The sequence below is a fragment of the Myxocyprinus asiaticus genome, chromosome 48 (genome assembly GCF_019703515.2).
Source record: "Myxocyprinus asiaticus isolate MX2 ecotype Aquarium Trade chromosome 48, UBuf_Myxa_2, whole genome shotgun sequence".
NCBI lineage: Eukaryota > Metazoa > Chordata > Actinopteri > Cypriniformes > Catostomidae > Myxocyprinus > Myxocyprinus asiaticus.
The window spans coordinates 18811293-18832693 of NC_059391.1; the positions used below are offsets into that span (position 1 = coordinate 18811293).

The window sequence follows — 21401 nt, forward strand, 5'->3', positions numbered from 1 at the left end:
CAGCGAACAGCAACGGACAACGACATATGTCTAGTGCATGTTTACATATAAAAACTATTAAAAGAAAACTTTGCAAATGGACACAAGTCCGTTGTAGTGCACACTACCTAGTAAATACTACTTGTAGTGCTTACTAATACATACTTTCTAATGCATAATAGATTTGAAGTGCTTTGTCGGTTTGTAGATCACAATTCTGAATGCACATTATGTTTGCCAGGCATCCTAGGTTTGTAGTGCACACTACATTGTACATGCTACATTTGAAATGCACACTAGATCTGTCGTGTGCACTACCTAGTGGATATTTCCTTCTGTGTACTAGATTTGAAGTGCATTTTACGTATGTAAATTCCAGCTTGTTAAGAAATTATAATTTTTTTAGGGTATTTATTAACAGTTGGTACAACTACTTTCCAGTTTAAGCTGGCGCCACACTAGCAGACTCCAAACAATTCGATTTTGGTTGAGGTTGTCACACATGCAGACTGTTTTGTTGAGATCTCGCTCTCTTCATTCGTAGGTATGAAACACCTGCCGATACAAAATGGTGGAGTGGTTACAAACGTACCAACTCATTGCAACTCTCTCTCTCTGATTCCCTGTCACATAGAGCTTGCCGAAATAACAACAAGAGTACCGTTTGAGAATAAACAATTGTAATAGAGTGATCAAGGGCTTTTCAGACCTGTAGCTTGCTTGCTGAAATAGATGTTTTACAATGTTGCATTTTCTTCATTTAGAAGATTTAGCTCATACACCAATATACCAGTTAAAATGATATACCTGTTAAAAAGTGTCAACAGGTTTAAATATTCAAGTATTGTTTGTTACAGTTATGCAAAATGTGCAAAACAAAATGCATGGGACAGATTACGTGTGTCGTACCTGTTTCTGTTCTGCCGCTATCCACAAGAGAGAAGCGATCATGCCAAAATTACCTTAAAGGAATTATTAAATAACTCGCATTTATTGCATGCTCACCACAAGTGAACTGTTCCAGAGTTCACTGCAATTGGACCGAGACAACCTCTTCAAGGTGGTCTCAGAACAATTGTTTTGGTGAGGATCTGAGTGCGATTGCTGTGTTCATATATGCCTAAACGAACCGAACCAAGGGAGAAAACACATCAGGTTCCAAAACAAATGCTCCAAAATGAGCCAGCTGTGCAATTCATGGAGTAACATACTATACCTTGTGAAAGTGCATGTTTGTGCATTTATCCCCTTGAGGTTAGCTGTAGAATGCGTATGTCCATATGCAGCTTTCATTAATTGAAGAAATTACGTTCAATAAAAACAGACTGTTGTGCATCCACTTTCTGATGTCATTTCAGTGTAGGAAAAAAAGCAGGAAAACTGCTTGGTGACAGAATCACTATGGATTACAATCAGTGTTTGTGATGAAATGCAGCTGAGTGCGATGAAAACATTCATATCAGCTTGATGTCTTGTCAATTATTCAGTAAAAGAAGAAGCTCATTGGTCACTTGATGAGAATACAAGACCTTGACCTCCCGCTGAGTGATGCTATTGTGCGCTTTGTCTCTCTCTGCCTGGCCGGCAATTATGTTAATGAAGCTCACACTTGAAAATCACTGGAAAAATCAGCTAGTGTGATGCCGGCTTTATTTGCAGTGCACACTACCTTGTGCATACTCTAGTGTTGTTCATACTAAATTTGTAATGCACACTTCCTAGTAAATATTACATTATATATATTATATTATACATACTTCCTAATGCATACTTGCTTTCTTAGTTTGTAGTTTACTCTTCTGTGTGTATAATGTTTGTTGTGCATCCTAGGTTTGTATTACACACTACTTAGTGCATACTATATTTGAAATGTACTTTAGATTATAGTGCACACAACCTAGAACATACTTCCAAGTGCATATTAGATACATGCACTAAGTACATAAGTACAGTATATTCTAGTTGTGTAGTTCATTCTACCTAAAACATATATTTATAGTGCATATCAAATTTGTAGAGCACCCGAACATAGTGCACACATTTCTGTGCATACAAGATTTGAAGTCCATACTAGATTTGTGGTACACACTACCTTGTAAAATTACTGTCTTTTTGTAGTGCTTACTTGTACATACCTGCACTAATTATTTCCGTGTTTCAAGTGCTTTTTGGGTTTGTCATTTACATCTCTACATGCATATTATGTTTGTCGTGCATCCTAGGTTTGTAGAGCACACTATCTAATGCATACCTCATTTGAAGTGCATAGAAGATTTTTTTATGCTCACTACCTAGCACATACCTCTTAGTGTATAGTAGATTTAAAGTGCATTCGAGGTACTGTATGTAGTTCATGCTACCTACATACTTCATTTGTAGAGCATATTACATTTGTAGAGCACCCAATCTAGGGTATACATTTTTGTGCATACAAGATGTGTAGTATATACTAGATTTTTGGAGCATACTACGTTTTTAGAGAATCTTAGGTTTGTAGTTCAGACCAAATGTGTAGTGCATACTATATTTGTAGTGCACACCAGCTAGGACATAATATGTTTGCAGTACATACAGAATTGTAGTGCATACTACATGCATTGTTTCTATATTGAGACTCAGGCAAGTGACAAGCAAGTCTAATTAGAAATCGACAAGCAGCAAAGTCCTGAGGGCTGTAAAAGTGGACATTCTGGTAATGAATCAAGCTTGGTGAAGCATCTTGTTTTGCCAATGAGAGGTTGTTGGCTTGAGTTGGCTGAATTGACATTTTGTGGCTTCATACTTACTGCACTCAGGCATCATGCATTTCTCTGCCTCAGCCAGCTGTGCTCGGCAGGGTGAGCCATCTGAGGCTTCCATCTTCATCATACGCTCTCTCCTCCTCATCCCCACTCCACAGCTCACACTGCACGATTCCCATTCACCCCACTCGGTCACCACACAGCTACTGGCCGCTAAAAAATCCCCAATAATGGCAATAATGTTATTCATTATATAAACATAGTCACAAAACAAATATATATATATATATATACAGGTGCATCTCAATAAATTAGAATGTCGTGGAAAAGTTCATTTATTTCAGTAATTCAACTCAAATTGTGAAACTCGTGTATTAAATAAATTCAGTGCACACAGACTGAAGTAGTTTAAGTCTTTGGTTCTTTTAATTGTGATGATTTTGGCTCACATTTAACAAAAACCCACCAATTCACTATCTCAAAAAATTAGAATACATCATAAGACCAATAAAAAAAACATTTTTAGTGAATTGTTGGCCTTCTGGAAAGTATGTTCATTTACTGTATATGTACTCAATACTTGGTAGGGGCTCCTTTTGCTTTAATTACTGCCTCAATTCGGCGTGGCATGGAGGTGATCAGTTTGTTGCACTGCTGAGGTGGTATGGAAGCCCAGGTTTCTTTGACAGTGGCCTTCAGCTCATCTGCATTTTTTGGTCTCTTGTTTCTCATTTTCCTCTTGACAATACCCCATAGATTCTCTATGGGGTTCAGGTCTGGTGAGTTTGCTGGCCAGTCAATCACACCAACACCATGGTCATTTAACCAACTTTTGGTGCTTTTGGCAGTGTGGGCAGGTGCCAAATCCTGCTGGAAAATGAAATCAGCATCTTTAAAAAGCTGGTCAGCAGAAGGAAGCATGAAGTGCTCCAAAATTTCTTGGTAAACGGGTGCAGTGACTTTGGTTTTCAAAAAACACAATGGACCAACACCAGCAGATGACATTGCACCCCAAATCATCACAGACTGTGGAAACTTAACACTGGACTTCAAGCAACTTGGGCTATGAGCTTCTCCACCCTTCCTCCAGACTCTAGGACCTTGGTTTCCAAATGAAATACAAAACTTGCTCTCATCTGAAAAGAGGACTTTGGAACACTGGGCAACAGTCCAGTTCTTCTTCTCCTTAGCCCAGGTAAGACGCCTCTGACGTTGTCCGTGGTTCAGGAGTGGCTTAACAAAAGGAATACGACAACTGTAGCCAAATTCCTTGACATGTCTGTGTGTGGTGGCTCTTGATGCTTTGACCCCAGCCTCAGTCCATTCCTTGTGAAGTTCACCCAAATTCTTGAATCGATTTTGCTTGACAATCGTAAGGCTGCGGTTCTCTCGGTTGGTTGTGCATCTTTTTCTTCCACACTTTTTCCTTCCACTCAACTTTCTGTTAACATGCTTGGATACAGCACTCTGTGAACAGCCAGCTTCTTTGGCAATGAATGTTTGTGGCTTACCCTCCTTGTGAAGGGTGTCAATGACTGTCTTCTGGACAACTGTCAGATCAGCAGTCTTCCCCATGATTGTGTAGCCTAGTGAACCAAACTGAGAGACCATTTTGAAGGCTCAGGAAACCTTTGCAGGTGTTTTGAGTTGATTAGCTGATTGGCATGTCACCATATTCTAATTTTTTGAGATAGTGAATTGGTGGGTTTTTGTTAAATGTGAGCCAAAATCATCACAATTAAATGAACCAAAGACTTAAACTACTTCAGTCTGTGTGCATTGAATTTATTTAATACACGAGTTTCACAATTTGAGTTGAATTACTGAAATAAATGAACTTTTCCACGACATTCTAATTTATTGAGATGCACCTGTATATATATATATATATATATATAAAAATGTAATTTTAGTTGATTTGTGACATCACAGAAAAAACAGAATGTCAACAATTACAGAATGAAGTAACTCTTTCGCCATTCACTGAATAAAAACTGAACTAAAACCAACTAGTGACAAATGAACTGAAATTATTCATAATGAGCAAACCGAACGTCCTTAATAAGATCATAAAAGTAAAATCTCCACAAAAACACACAAACACAACATATCTAACTTACAACACTCCTCGTTGACCACACACTTCTCAATTTCCTCTGTTGGCAGTTTACAGCTCGAGCCGTCCTCTGGGAACTGTTTGACATATCTCTCTCTCGACCTCATGCCCATGCCACATGAGGCAGTGCATGGAGACCAGCTGATCCACTCTGACATCATACATGTTGACGCCTCTAGGGAACAGAACCCACTTATATGCTTATGAGTAATAATATCACAAAACTTTTTAAGAGTATAAAAACATCACATGTACCAATCAAAAGTTTGGACACACCTGACTAAATTTTTGTTTCCCGTGATCTTAAAGACCTTATTATCTAAAGGTTTTTACAACAATTTATATATTTAAATGAGTTGGATGGAGAATGATGGATAAGCAGCCAACAAGTGTCCAGCATATACAGTTTGGCCCCTTAACCATGGTAAAAGCACTGTAACAGACAGCCTCCATTGGTTTATACAGAAACAAAACACAATCTATTCACTTTCCACTAAAGTACATATAGCATTACAATGCAGTGACATGCCCCACATAATCTTTTGTGTCTTTATGTATAAAAGAATGTGAGATTAAAATATTTCTTTATCCTTCTATGATGCTGCCTTGCTCTGCGGTTCATATTTCATATCATCTACTGTACCTTTCTCCCCTAATATAGTGCTGACAGATGGGATCAAATTGACCGATCCAGCCATGCTTTATCTCACCCGAGCCTTTCCAATTATCTCTAAGGCAGAGCTTGTAAATAGATTTGTTATCAGACGGGATGGATGAACTTGGGGCCACTCTATGGATTTGTCTCCAATGCAGAATCGCAGACCCCAATTGGGACTGGCAGCGAGCGCTACCTAATAAAGCAGAACTAAGTGAATCATTAATAAGATCTGTAAATAAACGTGGCCCTGATGGGGACCCTGGAGACCAGTTTTGGCCTGTCAACGGGCTAGTAGGTAATCAATCAATGCGGGCCTTTAACGGCCCATTAATTAAAAACAAAAGAGAGTATGCTTGGAGCAAATGTGAAGTTATGCAGGTTCTATTAATCAATAGTGAGCGGGGGTGAGAAACAACAGCCTTCAGCGTCTTTAAAAGCATCACGTCGGAGTTGACATGAAGACATGATATGGAGAGTGAGACAGATGGATGACAGATAGAAAGTCAAAGAGAAAAAGTTACAAAACAGCGAGACAGATAGTGAGACAGACCAACATCAAACATCATAAACAAACAGGAAAACCACATTCACAGTGTAACTTCAGTGTCATTTCACTTTGATTTCAATGACTTGATTAACTTGACCTCAAATCCGTGATGAATTTGGCCTTTTCTGTGGCAACATTATTTTATTTTTTACACAATATTTTATGTGTACAATAAAAATTTGTAATTTTGAAATGAACCTCTTAATATCCTTTTAATTTCTGTTAATAAGTTCCTTTGACCTAATCAAAACACATTTGGTGGATTTTATTGAAGCTGTAACCTTCTGTTATCACAAAATAAGCATATGCTTTTTCCAGAAGTGTACTATTATCCATTCTAGTTACAATATTTCTGCTTTGGGGTCAGTCTGACTCCAGCAAAAACACTTTGTAGACATATACAAGCAAACAAATCAAAATAAATAACTGGGAATAGTCTTATAGTCTATCTCTATAGTTTGTACATCAGAATTTTAGCATGTGAAAATTCATTGCATTTATTCAAGCTTTATACCTGGGGTCTCCGTGACCCCAAACATTAATAATGTTTTATTTTTATTATTTTATATTATATTTAAATAGAGGATGTTTAAGAGTGGTATTAGGTTTTGCTTACACTTTTTTAAAAAAAATTTTTTATCATATGATTAGGAAAAGACAGTCATGAATTATCAGCCTGACACTTCAGTGTTAATTATGTCTTTTTTTAAATTATTAAAATGGCCATAAGGAGCCCAAATAGAACACAAGGGTTAAGTATATGCACTGTTAACGTTACGTTACCTAAAACATAAAGAAAAAGGTAAACCCAGAGAGAATGGTGTTATTGAAGTACATTTGTTTTTATGGGGGTCCCCTCACAATTTGAACACCATTTACTCTTCGACCCAAATGGCCAGCCAACCAAAGAGCAGATGTCGTATTGATTATTTTAAACGATAAACCGCAATTTACTGTTTATGGTTATGGTTTATGGCACCCAATGAGGGAATCGATACCTTGGTCTGCTTGAGCAGATTGCAGACATAAAACTCAACGGCAGCAGCTTGAGGTCGGATCAGGTTTTCTTAACCTTGAAAACAGAGTCCTTGTATTTCTCTACATTACCTGCACTAACAAGACTATCAATTAATTATCTGCTTCACTGTGCAGTGAAGCATGTTTTTCATGCGTGCTTTTCTGCATATAATTTTTAAAGGAATATTTCACCCAAAAATGACATTTCTGTCATTATTTACTCACTCTCATGTTGTTCCAAACCTGTATGCTGTTACTTTTTTGAACACAAAAGGACAATTTTTAAGAATCTTCACACAGTTGCAAGCTGCAAACAGGACAAAAAAATGTAATCAAGTAAAATAAAAAAGGTGTCTATGTGACTTGTGTGCTACATTCCCAAGTCTTCTGAAGTCATATGGTAGCTTTGTAGCATTGTGTGAGGAACAGACTAACATTTATGTCATATTCACTGATAAACTTCTGCTAAATCTTGTGTCAAGCTCGATTAAAAAACAGTGCATAGACATCATTAATCATGACATTGGTTCACATAAGCACAGTAACATGACACACAAATGTTTGAATTCTGCGAGCTTCGGCAGAGGTAAATATTATCAGTGAATAAATACTGAAATTTTGGTTTGCTCCTCACACAAACCTACTATATGGATTCAGAAAATTTGGAAAAATAGCACACAACTAGTATGGACTGCTTTTATTATATGTTTATGGTGCTTATTGTCCTTTTTGGAGCTTGCCAAACTTAGTTACTATAAATTGTCATTATATGACAAGAGTTGTTGTGTTCCAAGGAAAAAATAACAGAATACATGTATGGAATGACATTATGGTGATTAACTATCCCTTTAATAGATAAAAAACATCTCTTTCTTCTTCCTCCATTCCCTTTTTTCTCTATTCCATGCACCTTTCTTCCTGGCACGCTCAGAGATTGCAATCCTTAAATCCGTCTGCCTCAAAGGCTTTTAAATGTGCTGGAAAGCTGGAAACTGACGTTATCTAGCTCACCCTCCTCACTGCAGCCGGGCCCCATGCAGGGCTCAAAGTCCTGAGTGTGCAGGCAGGCCATGTTGGGGTCCAGCTGTGCTTTTAGCATCCTCTGCCTCATCCTCCGGCCCTTATCGCAGGTGGAGGAGCTACAGGCTGACCATGGAGACCAGTTTGAGTAGATGCAGGTCTCTGGAGTGTTGTCTCCTGTGGAAAGTGAGTGGACAGCACTCGTTAGAGGACATTGCATGGTTCATGGAAAGCAGTAAAGCTTTTCCTAGAAGGGCACTTTATAAGAATGCCATAAAAACATTGACATTTCTTTGTGTGTGTGTGTGTGTGTTTTGTGTCTTTCTGTTTCTTTTTTTAAAGGAATATTCCAGGTTCAATACAAGTTAAGCTCAATTGACAGCATTTGTGGCATAATGTTGATTACCACAAAAAAATAAAAAAATAAAATAAAATAAAAATATATATATATATATTTTGACTTTCCTTTAAATAAAGCAAAAATCAAGGTTGCAGTGAAGCACTTACAGTGGAAGTGAATGGGGCCAGTTTTTGGAAGGTTTAAAAGCAGAAATGTAAAACTTACGATTTAATAAAAGCACTTACATTAATTTTGCTGTTACAACTTATTTGTTTAAATCATTGTTTTTACAGTCCTTTTAGGGTTTTTAGGGTTTACAGCATTACGTTGTCATGGCAACAAAGTTGTAAATTGGATATACCTTTACACAGAAAAGGTTAGTAAGTGCTTTGATCACACTAAAATCATGTTAACACGTTTATTATTTACGTTTTGTGGCTATACTTTTAAAACAGCGAGTATTTTAACGTTTACAGATTGGCCCCATTCACTTCCATTGTTAATGCCTCACTCTAACCCAGATTTCTGCTTTTTCTTAAAGAAAAGAAGGGACGAGTCGAAATTAAATTTTGTGGTAATCAATTTTATGCCAAAAATGCTGTTGATTGAGCTTGAATTGAATTTAACCCAGAATATTCCTTAATTATGCCCTGGGGGAAAAAGTAAAGGTTTTGACACGTGTGGCATAATGCAGCATTTCCATAACATGACCAGAAGACATCTGACACTTATAGAAATATTTTATTATTACTAAAAATTTGGAAACCTCTTTGAAAACAATGTTTATTTTTACAATTCCAGTTGTTTACCCCAATGGCGAGAAATTACACAGTTCAGCTTTAAAAACAGTTCTTAGTGTTGCTCCACAATGTCCACTCCTGTCCTCATCTTTCAATTCTTGAAAGCCAAAACAAATTGGAGGGAAACTACAGTTAATTACCTAGTGCTGTGAACTAGCCAACGAACATAATTAAAGCGTACCATCGTAAATCATACCGTTCTTCTTTATCTTCTTTTTGTTTGATTTCACCGTGACAGGAGACACATTGGGAGGTTTATGTTAAGATTCCTTTTGGCCGCCTTGTTCATTAAACTGTCCAGTGGCAATGTTTTTTAAATGAGGTGCTACAAATTGGATAAGATAGTGTAGCCATACACACCTTCCTCCTTCTCCTCCTGAGCGATATCAGCAACGATATCGTCTATGGTATCTGGGACGGTATTACACTGCTCTCCCTGCAGATTGAAAGAACATGGTTGAATATCACAGCCTCTGATAAGATCCACCATTTGCCATCTGATCACTATCACACTAAGCCTGGTGCAACAAATGATTATTCGGGGGCAGATGATTGTAAACTAGCTGACGAGAGGCAATCCCACGCTTCTTTCCTCTCAAAGGTCCCAAGATGAGATATTTCCCAACTGTGAGATGGAGATGAAACATCTGGTGTGGAATATTAAGAATTCCGGATCATTCTGCTAAGTTACAGAATTTATTATTTTGGAATTGAAAGGTCCTAAGATTCCAAACAGTGTCATTTGAAGGATAACAGATATGTTAGAAGTGATGCGGAGTTTTTGTGCATCAACACTGCTTGCTTTGACATATTTTTGTAAGTGCTTGTTTAAGTTTTTTAGCAAATTTACCCGAAATTCTGGGTCAAGAGCTATATTAACAAAACAGCTGTTATACAAAAAATGTAAATAAATTTGTCCTATTTAGCTACAGAACAGGGAACTGACGTTTATACATATCCAATAAAAGTTTGATGAAAATAATGCTATTTGACTATATTGAGTAGCTTTTCTTTGAACATTTCTACTTCTTCTAATACATACTTAGCACTAATATGAAAACAAAAATTAGAATAGATTTATATTTTATGAAGAAATACCAGTGCCTGCAAGGCAGCAAAAGATTAGTGTTAAAGTTTTAGGTAAGCGTGTGTTAAGTTTTAGGTAACTGTGTAAACTGAGTGACATCAGAACTGCTTTTCCAGTGTTATTACACTGATGCTGAGTGTGTTGTTTTCTGTCGGCTGCATACAGGTATCAACATACTGTATATTCACTGTGCATTGTAAAGACAGCTATAAATGTTTATATAGTCACAATTCAGAATGCAAATATTATGATGACATCATTGTTGGAGAACATTCTATTAATGTATTGTATATCAGAGGGAGATTTTCAAAGTGTAAAGTTTCCAAAAATCAGACATATAGCACATTAGTAACATTATTTACAAAACAAAGTTTAAATGGAGCCTGTACATTAAGTGGTTTGGGCTGAATTAATTACAGAAGTTTAATATGTAGGGTTCAGGGTTGAGAAAAAAACCCTAACCAGAATTAAAAAAATTTAGCCAAGAAGTCCCTTGAGATTAAATCACTTTTTCGAGATAGTCCTGGCCAAGAAAGCACACCATTACAAAGTAACAAAATTATAAAATCAAGCACAACAAAAACAAACATAGGACAAAAATATAAACACATTAACACATTAGTAACTGTATTCCACTACAGTTACAGTTTAAATCATTGGTAATTAGAATACAGTTACATTCAAAAAGTATTTTGATTACTGAAGAGATTACTTTGCATTTTATTGTCATTTGTTTCATTTAATGTTTAGACTATTCAGTTGGAAAACTTTTATCCATATAAACGATGCAATCTGAGGAGCTTTCGAACAGCAGTAAAACACTTTCTTAAGATGTTACATTCATTCAAGTTCGTACTGTTGTGAGTGAAAAGGTGGATATGATATCATTGAGGAATTGTCCCTTGGGAGCTTAATAGAGGAGCTAAATCACGTTTCTACAGCTTAACAAAAAAAACAGTTAGAAACGCTTTGACAGATGAAACATAAATCCAATAAATACAAGATTACATTCCTTGTCAATGTTTTTTATGAGGTTAGGGTAGAGTTTATAAGACTTAAAGATTGAGACGATGAATATCCACATATCTAGTCCAGCAAGACCAAGGAGACATATATTAATTAATAAATAAGCCAACACATACATGATGCCTGTGTAAAAAAAAAATGCAGAGCTTAGAGTAACAGTTGCTCGGATGGATTTGTTGAAGTAGCAATGCAGGATCCACAGAAAACCCCTAGGTTTTTGATGAACCAATAGCAATCCAATAGGCAGATTAGTTAATTAAATCAGGCCTCCGTCAGCTCACATAGGTCTTCTAAAACCCAGCAGCAATAACTTCGTCTCACTTTTGGATTGTTGAAAAAAGCCAGAGGAGAGTCCACTATGCACCTCTTACACGAGTAGATGTAAAAAGTCACTATCCTTAGAAAAAAACAAATATAATTTAGAGCTCACATGCAAGCACACAAACAAAGGACTGGACTGGACTGGCAGTGGCCATCTAGGATTGAGTCAAGAATGTCTGAGGAATATCAATACAGTGCTTCATTTCAATCACTGTAATATGAAAAAGCTGGGAAATTTTAATAATAATAAAAAAAGCTTTTTAATATCACCTTTCTAGCAATCCTCTCCACGACCACTCGAGCCAAAGGCACCATGGGGCCGCCAGATGGGTCGTAAAAGGGGCTCTGTGGGTGATCCAAACTGGTGAGGGGCTGAATCCGCTCCTGGGGATTACTAGGTTTATTGGGAGACTAAATTAAAGAGAAGGGAGGCAGGAGAGAGAGAGAGAGAGAGAGAGAGAGAGAGAGAGAGAGAGAGAGAGAGAGAGAGAGAGAGAGAGAGAGGGATGGATAAAGAAAAAAAGAGGGAGAGTATGTGACTTTTTGATGCCATCTGTCTGGGCCTCTCACCTTTCCTCTTCATATGCATCATTCATTCACTGTCTAATATTCCCTTTATTAGAGATTTATGGCATGTTTCCTGCCTCTGAGCTTTGAGAGTCACCTGACAGTTACCCGTGTTCCACTCCGAAGACTTCAGAGAAATCCTGCAAAACAAAGACCAACTGCTGCTCCAACTGCTTGGTTAAAATTAGTTCATCTTCTAAAACTGGATTCCTTCTTTCAAGAAATGTCTTAAAGGGATAGTTTACCCAATAATGGATATTCTTTCATCCTTTTCTCACCCTCATTTGTTCTAAACCCCTATGACTTTTTTTCTTGTTTGGAGCACAAAAGGACATGCTAAGCAGAATGTTCATCTCAATCATCATTCAATTTCATTGCATCTTTTTTTCCATACGATGAAAGTGAATAGTGATTGAGGCTTTCAATACTAAACATTCTGCCTGCAGTCTATTTTTGTGTTACATACAGGTTTAGAATGACATGATGGCGATCAAATGATGACAACATTTTCATTTTTGGGTGAACTATCCCTTGAAGTCCCACTTAAATTGTGTCAGTACTGCCTTGTACCAGCAGGGGGCAGTTTGTGGAGTGCTGATTCCACTTTTTGGATGTGTTTAGTGTGCAAAGACTTAAAACTGTTCAGTCTGGAAGCCTCTTGTGTAAATAAGAAGATGCTATTGACATTAGAAGCAGCACAGCAACACAGCGACACAGTGAGGGAATTGCATTATTTGGTTGCTCCCTCTTTTTTCCTTTCTGTATTTATTCATTAATTAATTTATTTATTTATCTAGTGTGGCCGTAGACTTTGTATATTTATAAGGAGTACACTAAAAAAAGAACATGGAAGAGAAATAGAGAGAGAGAGAGTGAGAGAGAGAGAGAGAGAATATTTATTCAGATATTGAGACAATGTGGAAGCAGTATGAAAGGAAGGCATTTTTTTTGCAATGATTTTGGGGGGAAATCTGTGGAATTCTGCATAATGGATTTAAACCCAACTGAAAAACAGTATATTTATAAGTATTATATGAAAATAGTATATGAGAATATATCGATGTATTTTGAGTTTAAATGAGCTAGTAATCTACTTCCCTGATGAAAAAGCATGTAGAAAAATAAATGTAATCTATAATACTAGTTAAACATTCATAATAAAATCATGAAGATACATTAAACGAGTTGCCACGTACTGAAGCTATTCTACCAGCTTGGTTGAGCATGGTTTATTACAGTTAGCTAACCATGCTGAGAATTCCACACCGAGAACGGTTTATAATCATGCCATGCTGAACCGTGCTCAAGTGGAAATGCTACTGTAACCGTTCCGTACCATGCTTAGAACTGTTCGGCCCGATGGTGGAAAAGTGGCTTTAATGACCATGCAGACCCCACACTATAGGGATTCCACTCTGTTAGTTATTCTCTGTGTATATTCTAAATGGTATTAGCTGACCTCATAAGTGACACCACTGTCAGTACCGGCGTCCCATGGCACCAGGTCCTTCACCAATTTCTGGACCCAGCCACAGTCTTTGGTGCAGAGGTCCTCTCCAGACAGACCCACATTCCAGTCGGGGCTGGGGCCCAGCATGGTCAGGAACGACATGAGATGACGAGTTCGATCCACTGAGAACTCTGCTGAGGGGGCGGCCCGCCTGAGTGAAGCAGAGAGAAAGGACATGGACGAATGAGAGAGAGAATATTTGTTTAGATCAGTGCTTCTCAAATGTTTTAGGCCAAGTACCACCTTCGATCATATCAGAACATTCTAATGTTCACTCAAATATTTTTTCAGCATTCAGCAGATATAAATTTTTAACGTAGTCTTAAGGATTGTGAGCAACATACACAATGCCATATTTGATTCATATTAATATTCCTGTAGTTTACACAATCAGCAAGAGTGTGTATCTAAAATCAAACAATATTAACATTTAGAAGTTTTGCAATCCAGTTCAAACAAACTACTATATATATTTAGAAATTTGGCATTGCTAGACCCTGTTTTTCATCTCAGCCCCCCTAAATTATGCAGCTAGCATCACCCTTAAAAATATGATGTGCATGTGATCTATGAAAACCTCGGCTGCAGAAAGCTATCCGTCGTTAACTTTAAAACTTTTCAAACTAAGTATTGTCCTTCCCTCTAGTCATAGACGGACTCGGCCATAGGTGACATAGCGGCAATGTTCATCACATGGTGCTGCCTTGCGCACAGCTGTCAGACACTCACTCCATTTCTCTGTCCCTCATCCGAGCAATCTTCCAGTGAAATCAAAAACAAAATACAGCCAAATACAACCCAGTGTCTTTGAGTCAAAAGCACTATTTAAGATCATAGACTTTAAGAAAGTCTGAGAATGTGTAAAATAAATGATATCTTGCCTCATTAGCATCAGTATTTGCTGTTCTGTTTTTTGCATGGGAATAATAATGTGATGTGTGCACAGAGACATCAGCGCAGCCCCGCGCAACGAGAACATTACCTATTCACATCCTGCACTGTCAATGTGTTAAAGATATATTGCAATTGTAATCATATATTAGAAATAAAACATGGAAAACATTTGAATAAAATGTATATTTTAATTTTTTTAATGTAAATATCCTGAGTCGTGCTGTGTACCACCTGAGGCCACTCCGCATACCACTGGTGGTACCACAGTTTGAGAACCACTGGTTTAGATAATGTGACAATTCAAAATAACAAATTAATGAATAAATAGATTTGTGGAAAAATCTAAGGGTATGAGAGAAAGAGAAGGGAAGGGTTGCACAAAAACATACCACTTACAAAAACCATGTGTCTTGTATAACATACTGAAGCAGGTTCGTTATTTGGGCAATGAAGGAGTCAGGAGGCAGCAAACTGTCAATGTGAGTATTTTTATTACTCTTCAGCATTGTTCACAAAACTTAAACAAAAAGGGCACTCAGTGGCCAAGTAGTTACACACACAATTGAGTAAATGCTTCTTGTCGTGCACACACAGGTACAGTCTCTCTCTGGTCTCTCTCTGCCACTCTGACGCCTCGTGCGCCTTTTTATGTCTCCCTCCGCCATCACTACAACAAGAAACAGGTGTTAGAGATAATGATAACCCAGGTGACGAGCCTTACTGCTCTCTTTCTCCTGCAGACAGATACACGACAATGATCCCATCACCACATACCCCCACCGCCTGACTCAGGCCAGGGCAACATCTGGCCTGCCAACTCCCCTCCATTTCTGGAGAGAAAGTCAGCCACAGCTATCTGCGCCCCTGGTCTGTGGATCACCTCAAATTTGAACGCCTGAAGTGCCAGGAACCAACGGGCGATCCGCACATTGGTCTCCTTCATGAGGTGGAGCCACTGGAGTGGGGCGTGATCTGAACAGAGGGTGAAGGCCCGCCCCAGCAGATAGTAACGGAGAGTGAGGACGGCCCACTTGATCGCTAAACACTCCTTCTCCACAGTGCTGTACTTAGTCTCAGTGAGAGCTTACGACTAATGTACAGCACTGGTTGCTCTTCCTCCTCCACCTCCTGCGAGAGCATCCATCTGCAAAATAAAGGGGAGAGAGAAATTATGTAAAAGCGGCCCCCACAAAGCACAGATTTTATTTTTAGGAAAGCCTGTTGGCACGACTCCGTCCACTGGACTGGATCGGGGGTTCCCTTTCTAGAAGATCAGCCAGCGGGCTGGTGATGTCAGAGTAACTAGGCACAAACATTCGGTAGTAGCCAGCCAGCCCCAGAAACTGTCTCACCTCCTTTTTGGTCTTGGGCCTCGGACAGGCCGCGATTGCTGCGGTTTTGTTAACCTGGGAACGCTCCTGACCGTGACCCAAGTGGAGCCCCAGATACCGAACTTCCACCCGCCCAATTGCACACTTCTTCGGGTTGGCCGTGAGCCCCACCCCGCCTCAGGACAGCTCTCAGATGTTGCATGTGCTGCCTCCAGTCATTACTATAAATAATAATATAGTCTAAATATGTGGCGGCATATGCTGTATGTGGTCCGAGAATTTTATCCATGAGATGCTGGAACGTGGTGGGGGCCCTGAACAAACCAAACAGAAGGGTCACTGTAACAGTTTGTGGAAAGGAGGATGCTGGGGCCGGTTTGACAAAACACTGACATTTATTGTTGCACTTTTCAGTTGCACACAATAAGGCCGCTTTTCAGCAGTACACAAAAGGTTTGCTTTTCAGCAACACTGACACGCAGATACACACCAACAGCTTCACGCATCTCTCTCTCCTGTCTGCCACTATCTCTTCTCCTTAAGTACTCCCGCCACCCCTCGCTGGAACATGAGACCAGTGTGGCATGCAGGTGAAAGTCATTCACCACTTATCTTCCCAGACTCGCTCTGCCCAGATGCCGCTCGGCTCCGCCCTGCTCATCACAGTCACAAATTTGTGTAAGCCGAACGGTGTGGAAAAAGCAGTTTTATCTCGGGAGATTGGAGTTAAAGGGATCTGCCAATAACCCTTTGTTGAGTCCAGTGTCGAATAAAATTGAGCCACGCCCAACCGATCGAGCAACTTGTCAATCCGAGGCATTGGGTACGCGTCAAATTTGGACACCGCGTTCACTTTGCGATAGTCTACACAGAACCGGACCGTCCCATCACTCTTAGTTACCAGAACCACTGGGCTGGCCCAATTGCTGTGCGACTCTTCTATTATGCCCATCTCAAGCATTGCCTCTAATTCTTCATGAACAACCTTTTTCTTGTGTTCAGGAAGGCAATAGGGGTGACTACGAACCACCACCCCCGGGGTGGTGACGATATGGTGTTCTGTGAGGTTCGTACGACCAGAGAGAGGCAAGAACACATTTGCGAATTCCGCTTGCAACTTGGCCACGTCCGTGAGCTGCGACGGTGAGAGGTGGTCTCCACACGGGATTGCGGTAAATGAATTAAGTTTGAGAGTCACTTCCGGCCCAAGCTCCGCCCTCTCCAGGACTACCGTCACCAAGGCCACAGGGACCACCTCCCTCCACGATTTTAGGAGGTTGAGGTGGTACATTTGACGTGCCCCACCCCTGTCTGTTCACCTAACCTTATAATCAAGATCTCCGGCTCGCCATGTGACCTCAAAGGGCCCTTGTCATTTGGCGAGTAATTTAGAGCTTGAGGTGGGCAGCAATACAAGCACTGTATCTCCCGGTGTGAATTCCCGTAGTCGAGTGCCCGTCATACAGTCGGCTTTGACATTCCTGAGCTTGGAGCAAATTCTCCTGTGTAAACTGACCCAAAGTGTGGAGTTTTGCTCTAAGATCAAGAACATATTGAATTTCATTCTTACTGTTTGAAGGTCCCTCCTCCCAAGCTTCCCATATGATGTTGAGCATGCCATGCGGCTGACGCTCATATAGCAGCTCGAATGGGGAAAACCCTGTGGAGGCTTGTGGGACCTCTCGCACTGCAAATAACAGGGGATCGAACCACTTACCCCAATTTCTAGTATCCTCGTGTACGAACTTACTAATCATATTTTTTAAGGTTTTATTAAATTGTTCCACCAACCTATCCATTTGTGGGTGGTAAACACTGGTGTGAATTGATTTAATACCTAATCATTTGTACAGTTCGCGTAGTGTTCGTAACATAAATGTAGTGCCTGGATCAGTGAGGATTTCTTTTGGAATCCCCACTCGGGAGATAATTCTGAAGAGTGTCTCTGCAATACTATGTGCTGAAATGTTGCGCAGGGGCACTGCTTCCGTGTTGCATAGTCTATCACAAAGCGACTTCCACACCTCAGCGGCCTTCTCAAAGAGGTCGAGGTAGGCCTCTGGATCATCGCTTGGTCCCATTTTGATGAGGGTCTCCAGTGATGTGGGCTCCGGAGTTGCAGCTGCAGCCCCCTCTCGGTCCATCAGGCTCCAGAACGCCTGTCGGTCCTCCACTTGAGCCTGGAGCAGGAGTTGGAAATGCTGCGCCTGCTCCAGGTGTAACTCCAAGAGGGCCTGGTGTCGTGCTTGCTGGATGCTGGCGATTGATGACTTTGCCCAGCGGTGAAGGCTCCATGACGACGTTGTCCTCCAATAAATCCCGGGTTTCGGCACCACTGTATCAGGTTTGTTATCTGGGCAATGAAGGAGTCAGGAGGCAGTGAACTGTCAATGTGAGTATTTTTATTAGTCTTCAGCGTCGTTCACAAAATTTCAACAGAAAGGGCACTCAGTGGCCAAGCAGTCACACACACAAACGAGTAAATGCTTCTTGTCACGCACACACAGGTACAGTCTCTCTCTGGTCTCTCTCTGCCACTCTGATGACTTGTGCGCCTTTTTATGTCTCCCTCTGCCATCACTACAACAAGAAACTGGTGTTAGAGATAATGATAACCCCAGGTGATGAGCCTTACCGCTCTCTCTCTCCCGCAGACAGATACATGACCACGTCCCCATCACCACACATACTAAGACATAATTTGTAAGAATCCATGCAGATGGTAATTAATCAAACTAATTGCGCTGATAACAAACCATCACCAAAGCAACTGTTGCCATTTGATCAGAGCAGGCTGCGAGCTTGAAAATGTTGCTTCTTGGACGTATTGATTAACACATGTTAAATATGGGGAAGGGTGGGGGGATACAGTGTATTTTTATTGTATACAGTCTGCTTATTTTGTGTATACTGTATATTGTATATTATTTTTATTGTATACATTCTTCTTATTTTGTGTATACTGTATATTGTATATCATTAGGTGTATGTTGTATATTGTGTTGTGTAACAAAATGTGTAAATTGTGTTATGTGTAAATCAGATGTTTCTTGTAATTGTCATACTGCTATGTTGCTTGGAACTGCACCCAAGACTTTCACCCACTGTTGCACTTGTGTATATGGTTGAGTGACAATAAAGGGATTTGATTGATTTGATATTCATCATGAAACCAGCACCTTATGACTCTCACAGCCCACATTTGAGAGCAGAGGAAAGAGGAAAAGAGAGAGAGATGAGTATTAAACTAAATATTTTTATTTCAAATCCAGGGACTATGCTGACTTGAGCAAAAGAGCCATAAAAAAAAAAAAAAAAATGAGATACTGAGTCACACTTCATAAACATTGAATAATAGCAAATAAGCAACTTGAGGAATAGAGCACAAGTTTCTGTGACCTCTCTTACTCTGCCTGTGCATGAATATAAAGTGGTCCCAAAAAGTATTTAGTATTTAGACAGTTTTAGATACTTAAAGCTGCACTACGTAAGATTTTTTTGGTTGCAATTAACAAAAGTTAATTGTAATAAAAAGTACATAAAAAAATCCATGTTCAAAACCCTGTCCTTGTCTTACTCTGATTCACTACGGTAACCCACAAATAATGTTTTTTTTTTTTTTTTTAATGCTGTCAGGTCGAATTTGGCACGAAATCGCATGCTTACGTCCAGGGTTTGAAATTAACAGCCGCCAAACCGCCAAATGTGGGTAAAAAACGGCCGTGGCGGGTAACTCTGTCACTCTTACTAGCCATTTTGGCTAGTGATGTTTTTTCAGGGTTTTTCCTGCATTTTTTATTATTTTTTGAATGTCAGGCGACTCGGAGCTGCTGCCAAAGGAAATGTAATGGTATTCATGCCTCTCATAAATTACACGCGCATCTGTGCAGGGCGAATTAAGCGTTCTTTCGCATGACCTGCCGCAGTGCATGTCAGCGTGCTCCAGAGATAAGATCGCCGGAGCTCTGGAACAGCGCAGAGCGAAACTTGCATGATTCAGTCGCGTTTCACTCGATATTGCGACGGCTGGTGGAAAACACAAATTTTATGTGACCCATTTGAATTCTACAGAGAACATTCTAGTATAAAGCGCTATATGGAGAAAGTCAAACCTCTCTAACTGCTAGACAGCCCTAACACTATAAATAGCACTGACGAGTTAAAGAGGAGACAAATACATCATCAGTTTTTAAAATACACATCATCCTTACTTAAATATATAGTTTTTAATGCATTAACACTAACTGCTAACTTGTATAGATTCATATTAAATCTATTAGGGCAAATCTATTAGACTATTTTTATTAGGCTTCAACTGTGAAAGTTGTAGTTAAAGATTTCTAAATATGTATAGGCTATTAACTTTTTCATAACAAACACTACTTTTTTTTAAATTTTTTTTTATTTTTTTTTAATACTATCAACAGTAACCTAACCACAGTAATGTGAAGCCAACCATGGTCTTGCCTAATGGCCTTGTCATTACAAATGCCACTGTTAAAAAAAAGTAGAACAATGGTAAACTTTCATAGGCAAGTATAGTTTGAAGGGGTTGAAACTTATTGACAAATTTCCTCCTGTTCAGTCCAACTCCTGTTCTAACTGGTGTTTGCCTTTGGATGTTTTATAGGTTACTTAAACCATACGCCCACTGAACTCTGATATCATTCTTGTTTAAATCAAATGTACAAACAAACAAATGCATGCAGTTACAGTCTCCAGTTACCATTATCACTTTTTGCGAGGTGGGGGATTTTGGCTTGTGAAAATGCAGAGTGGCTAGTGACCTTGGAAAACTACTAGCCAGAGTGGCCGGTGAGCCAAAAAGTTCATTTCAAACCCTGCTTGCGTCATTCATCCTTGCGTGTTTACATCATGTCCGTGAGCTCAGAAAGAAGGTCCTGCTGTGTCACATGAGTGTCGGCTGTGGGGAAGCTATGGTGGTCCAATCATTTGCAGCGGCAAGACAGCAGAGACAGGACATTATTCTCCTAATGGATGTTTAACTAACTCTACTGTTTGGTGAAATTTATTTGCTATAATGCTTGGATATGTTTTCTGGTAGGTTTGTTGAAGCTTGGTTCATGTCATGCTTTAATGAATCAAACGTTATTCTTGTGTTTACTGATATCAATGTGTTTATACGTTTTTTTTTTTTTTTTCATGTGAAGTTACTGTAACATATTTACTAATATTCATGATTATTTTTTAACATTGCTGCAGTTTCGAGGTTCCATAAGTGTGTATCCCTAAGTGTGTGCATTCCTGCATTTTTTATATATATATATCTTTCACACTAGTCACAGAAATGCACAAGTTGCTGTCACTTTCCATTGTTAGCAGATAGTCTGTTTAAACAGTGTATAATTTAAATTTGCATCTAAAAGCCACTATAGGTACAAGATAGATCCCCATATATATATATATACATCTAATCTCAAATTGTT

General features: G+C 39.3%; 1 protein-coding gene across 1 annotated transcript in view; it reads right to left on the reverse strand.

Moving 5' to 3' along the window:
* Positions 1 to 21401, reverse strand: part of LOC127437585 (spondin-1-like) — a 102785-nt gene that overhangs the window by 4388 nt on the left and 76996 nt on the right. The window contains exons 8-13 of the mRNA XM_051692607.1: positions 13679 to 13880; positions 11923 to 12063; positions 9579 to 9654; positions 8070 to 8255; positions 4841 to 5011; positions 2766 to 2933 (exon numbers count right to left, since the gene is read on the reverse strand). Of these exons, the coding sequence (XP_051548567.1) occupies positions 2766 to 2933; positions 4841 to 5011; positions 8070 to 8255; positions 9579 to 9654; positions 11923 to 12063; positions 13679 to 13880 (944 nt within the window). The remainder of the gene's footprint in view (positions 1 to 2765; positions 2934 to 4840; positions 5012 to 8069; positions 8256 to 9578; positions 9655 to 11922; positions 12064 to 13678; positions 13881 to 21401) is intronic.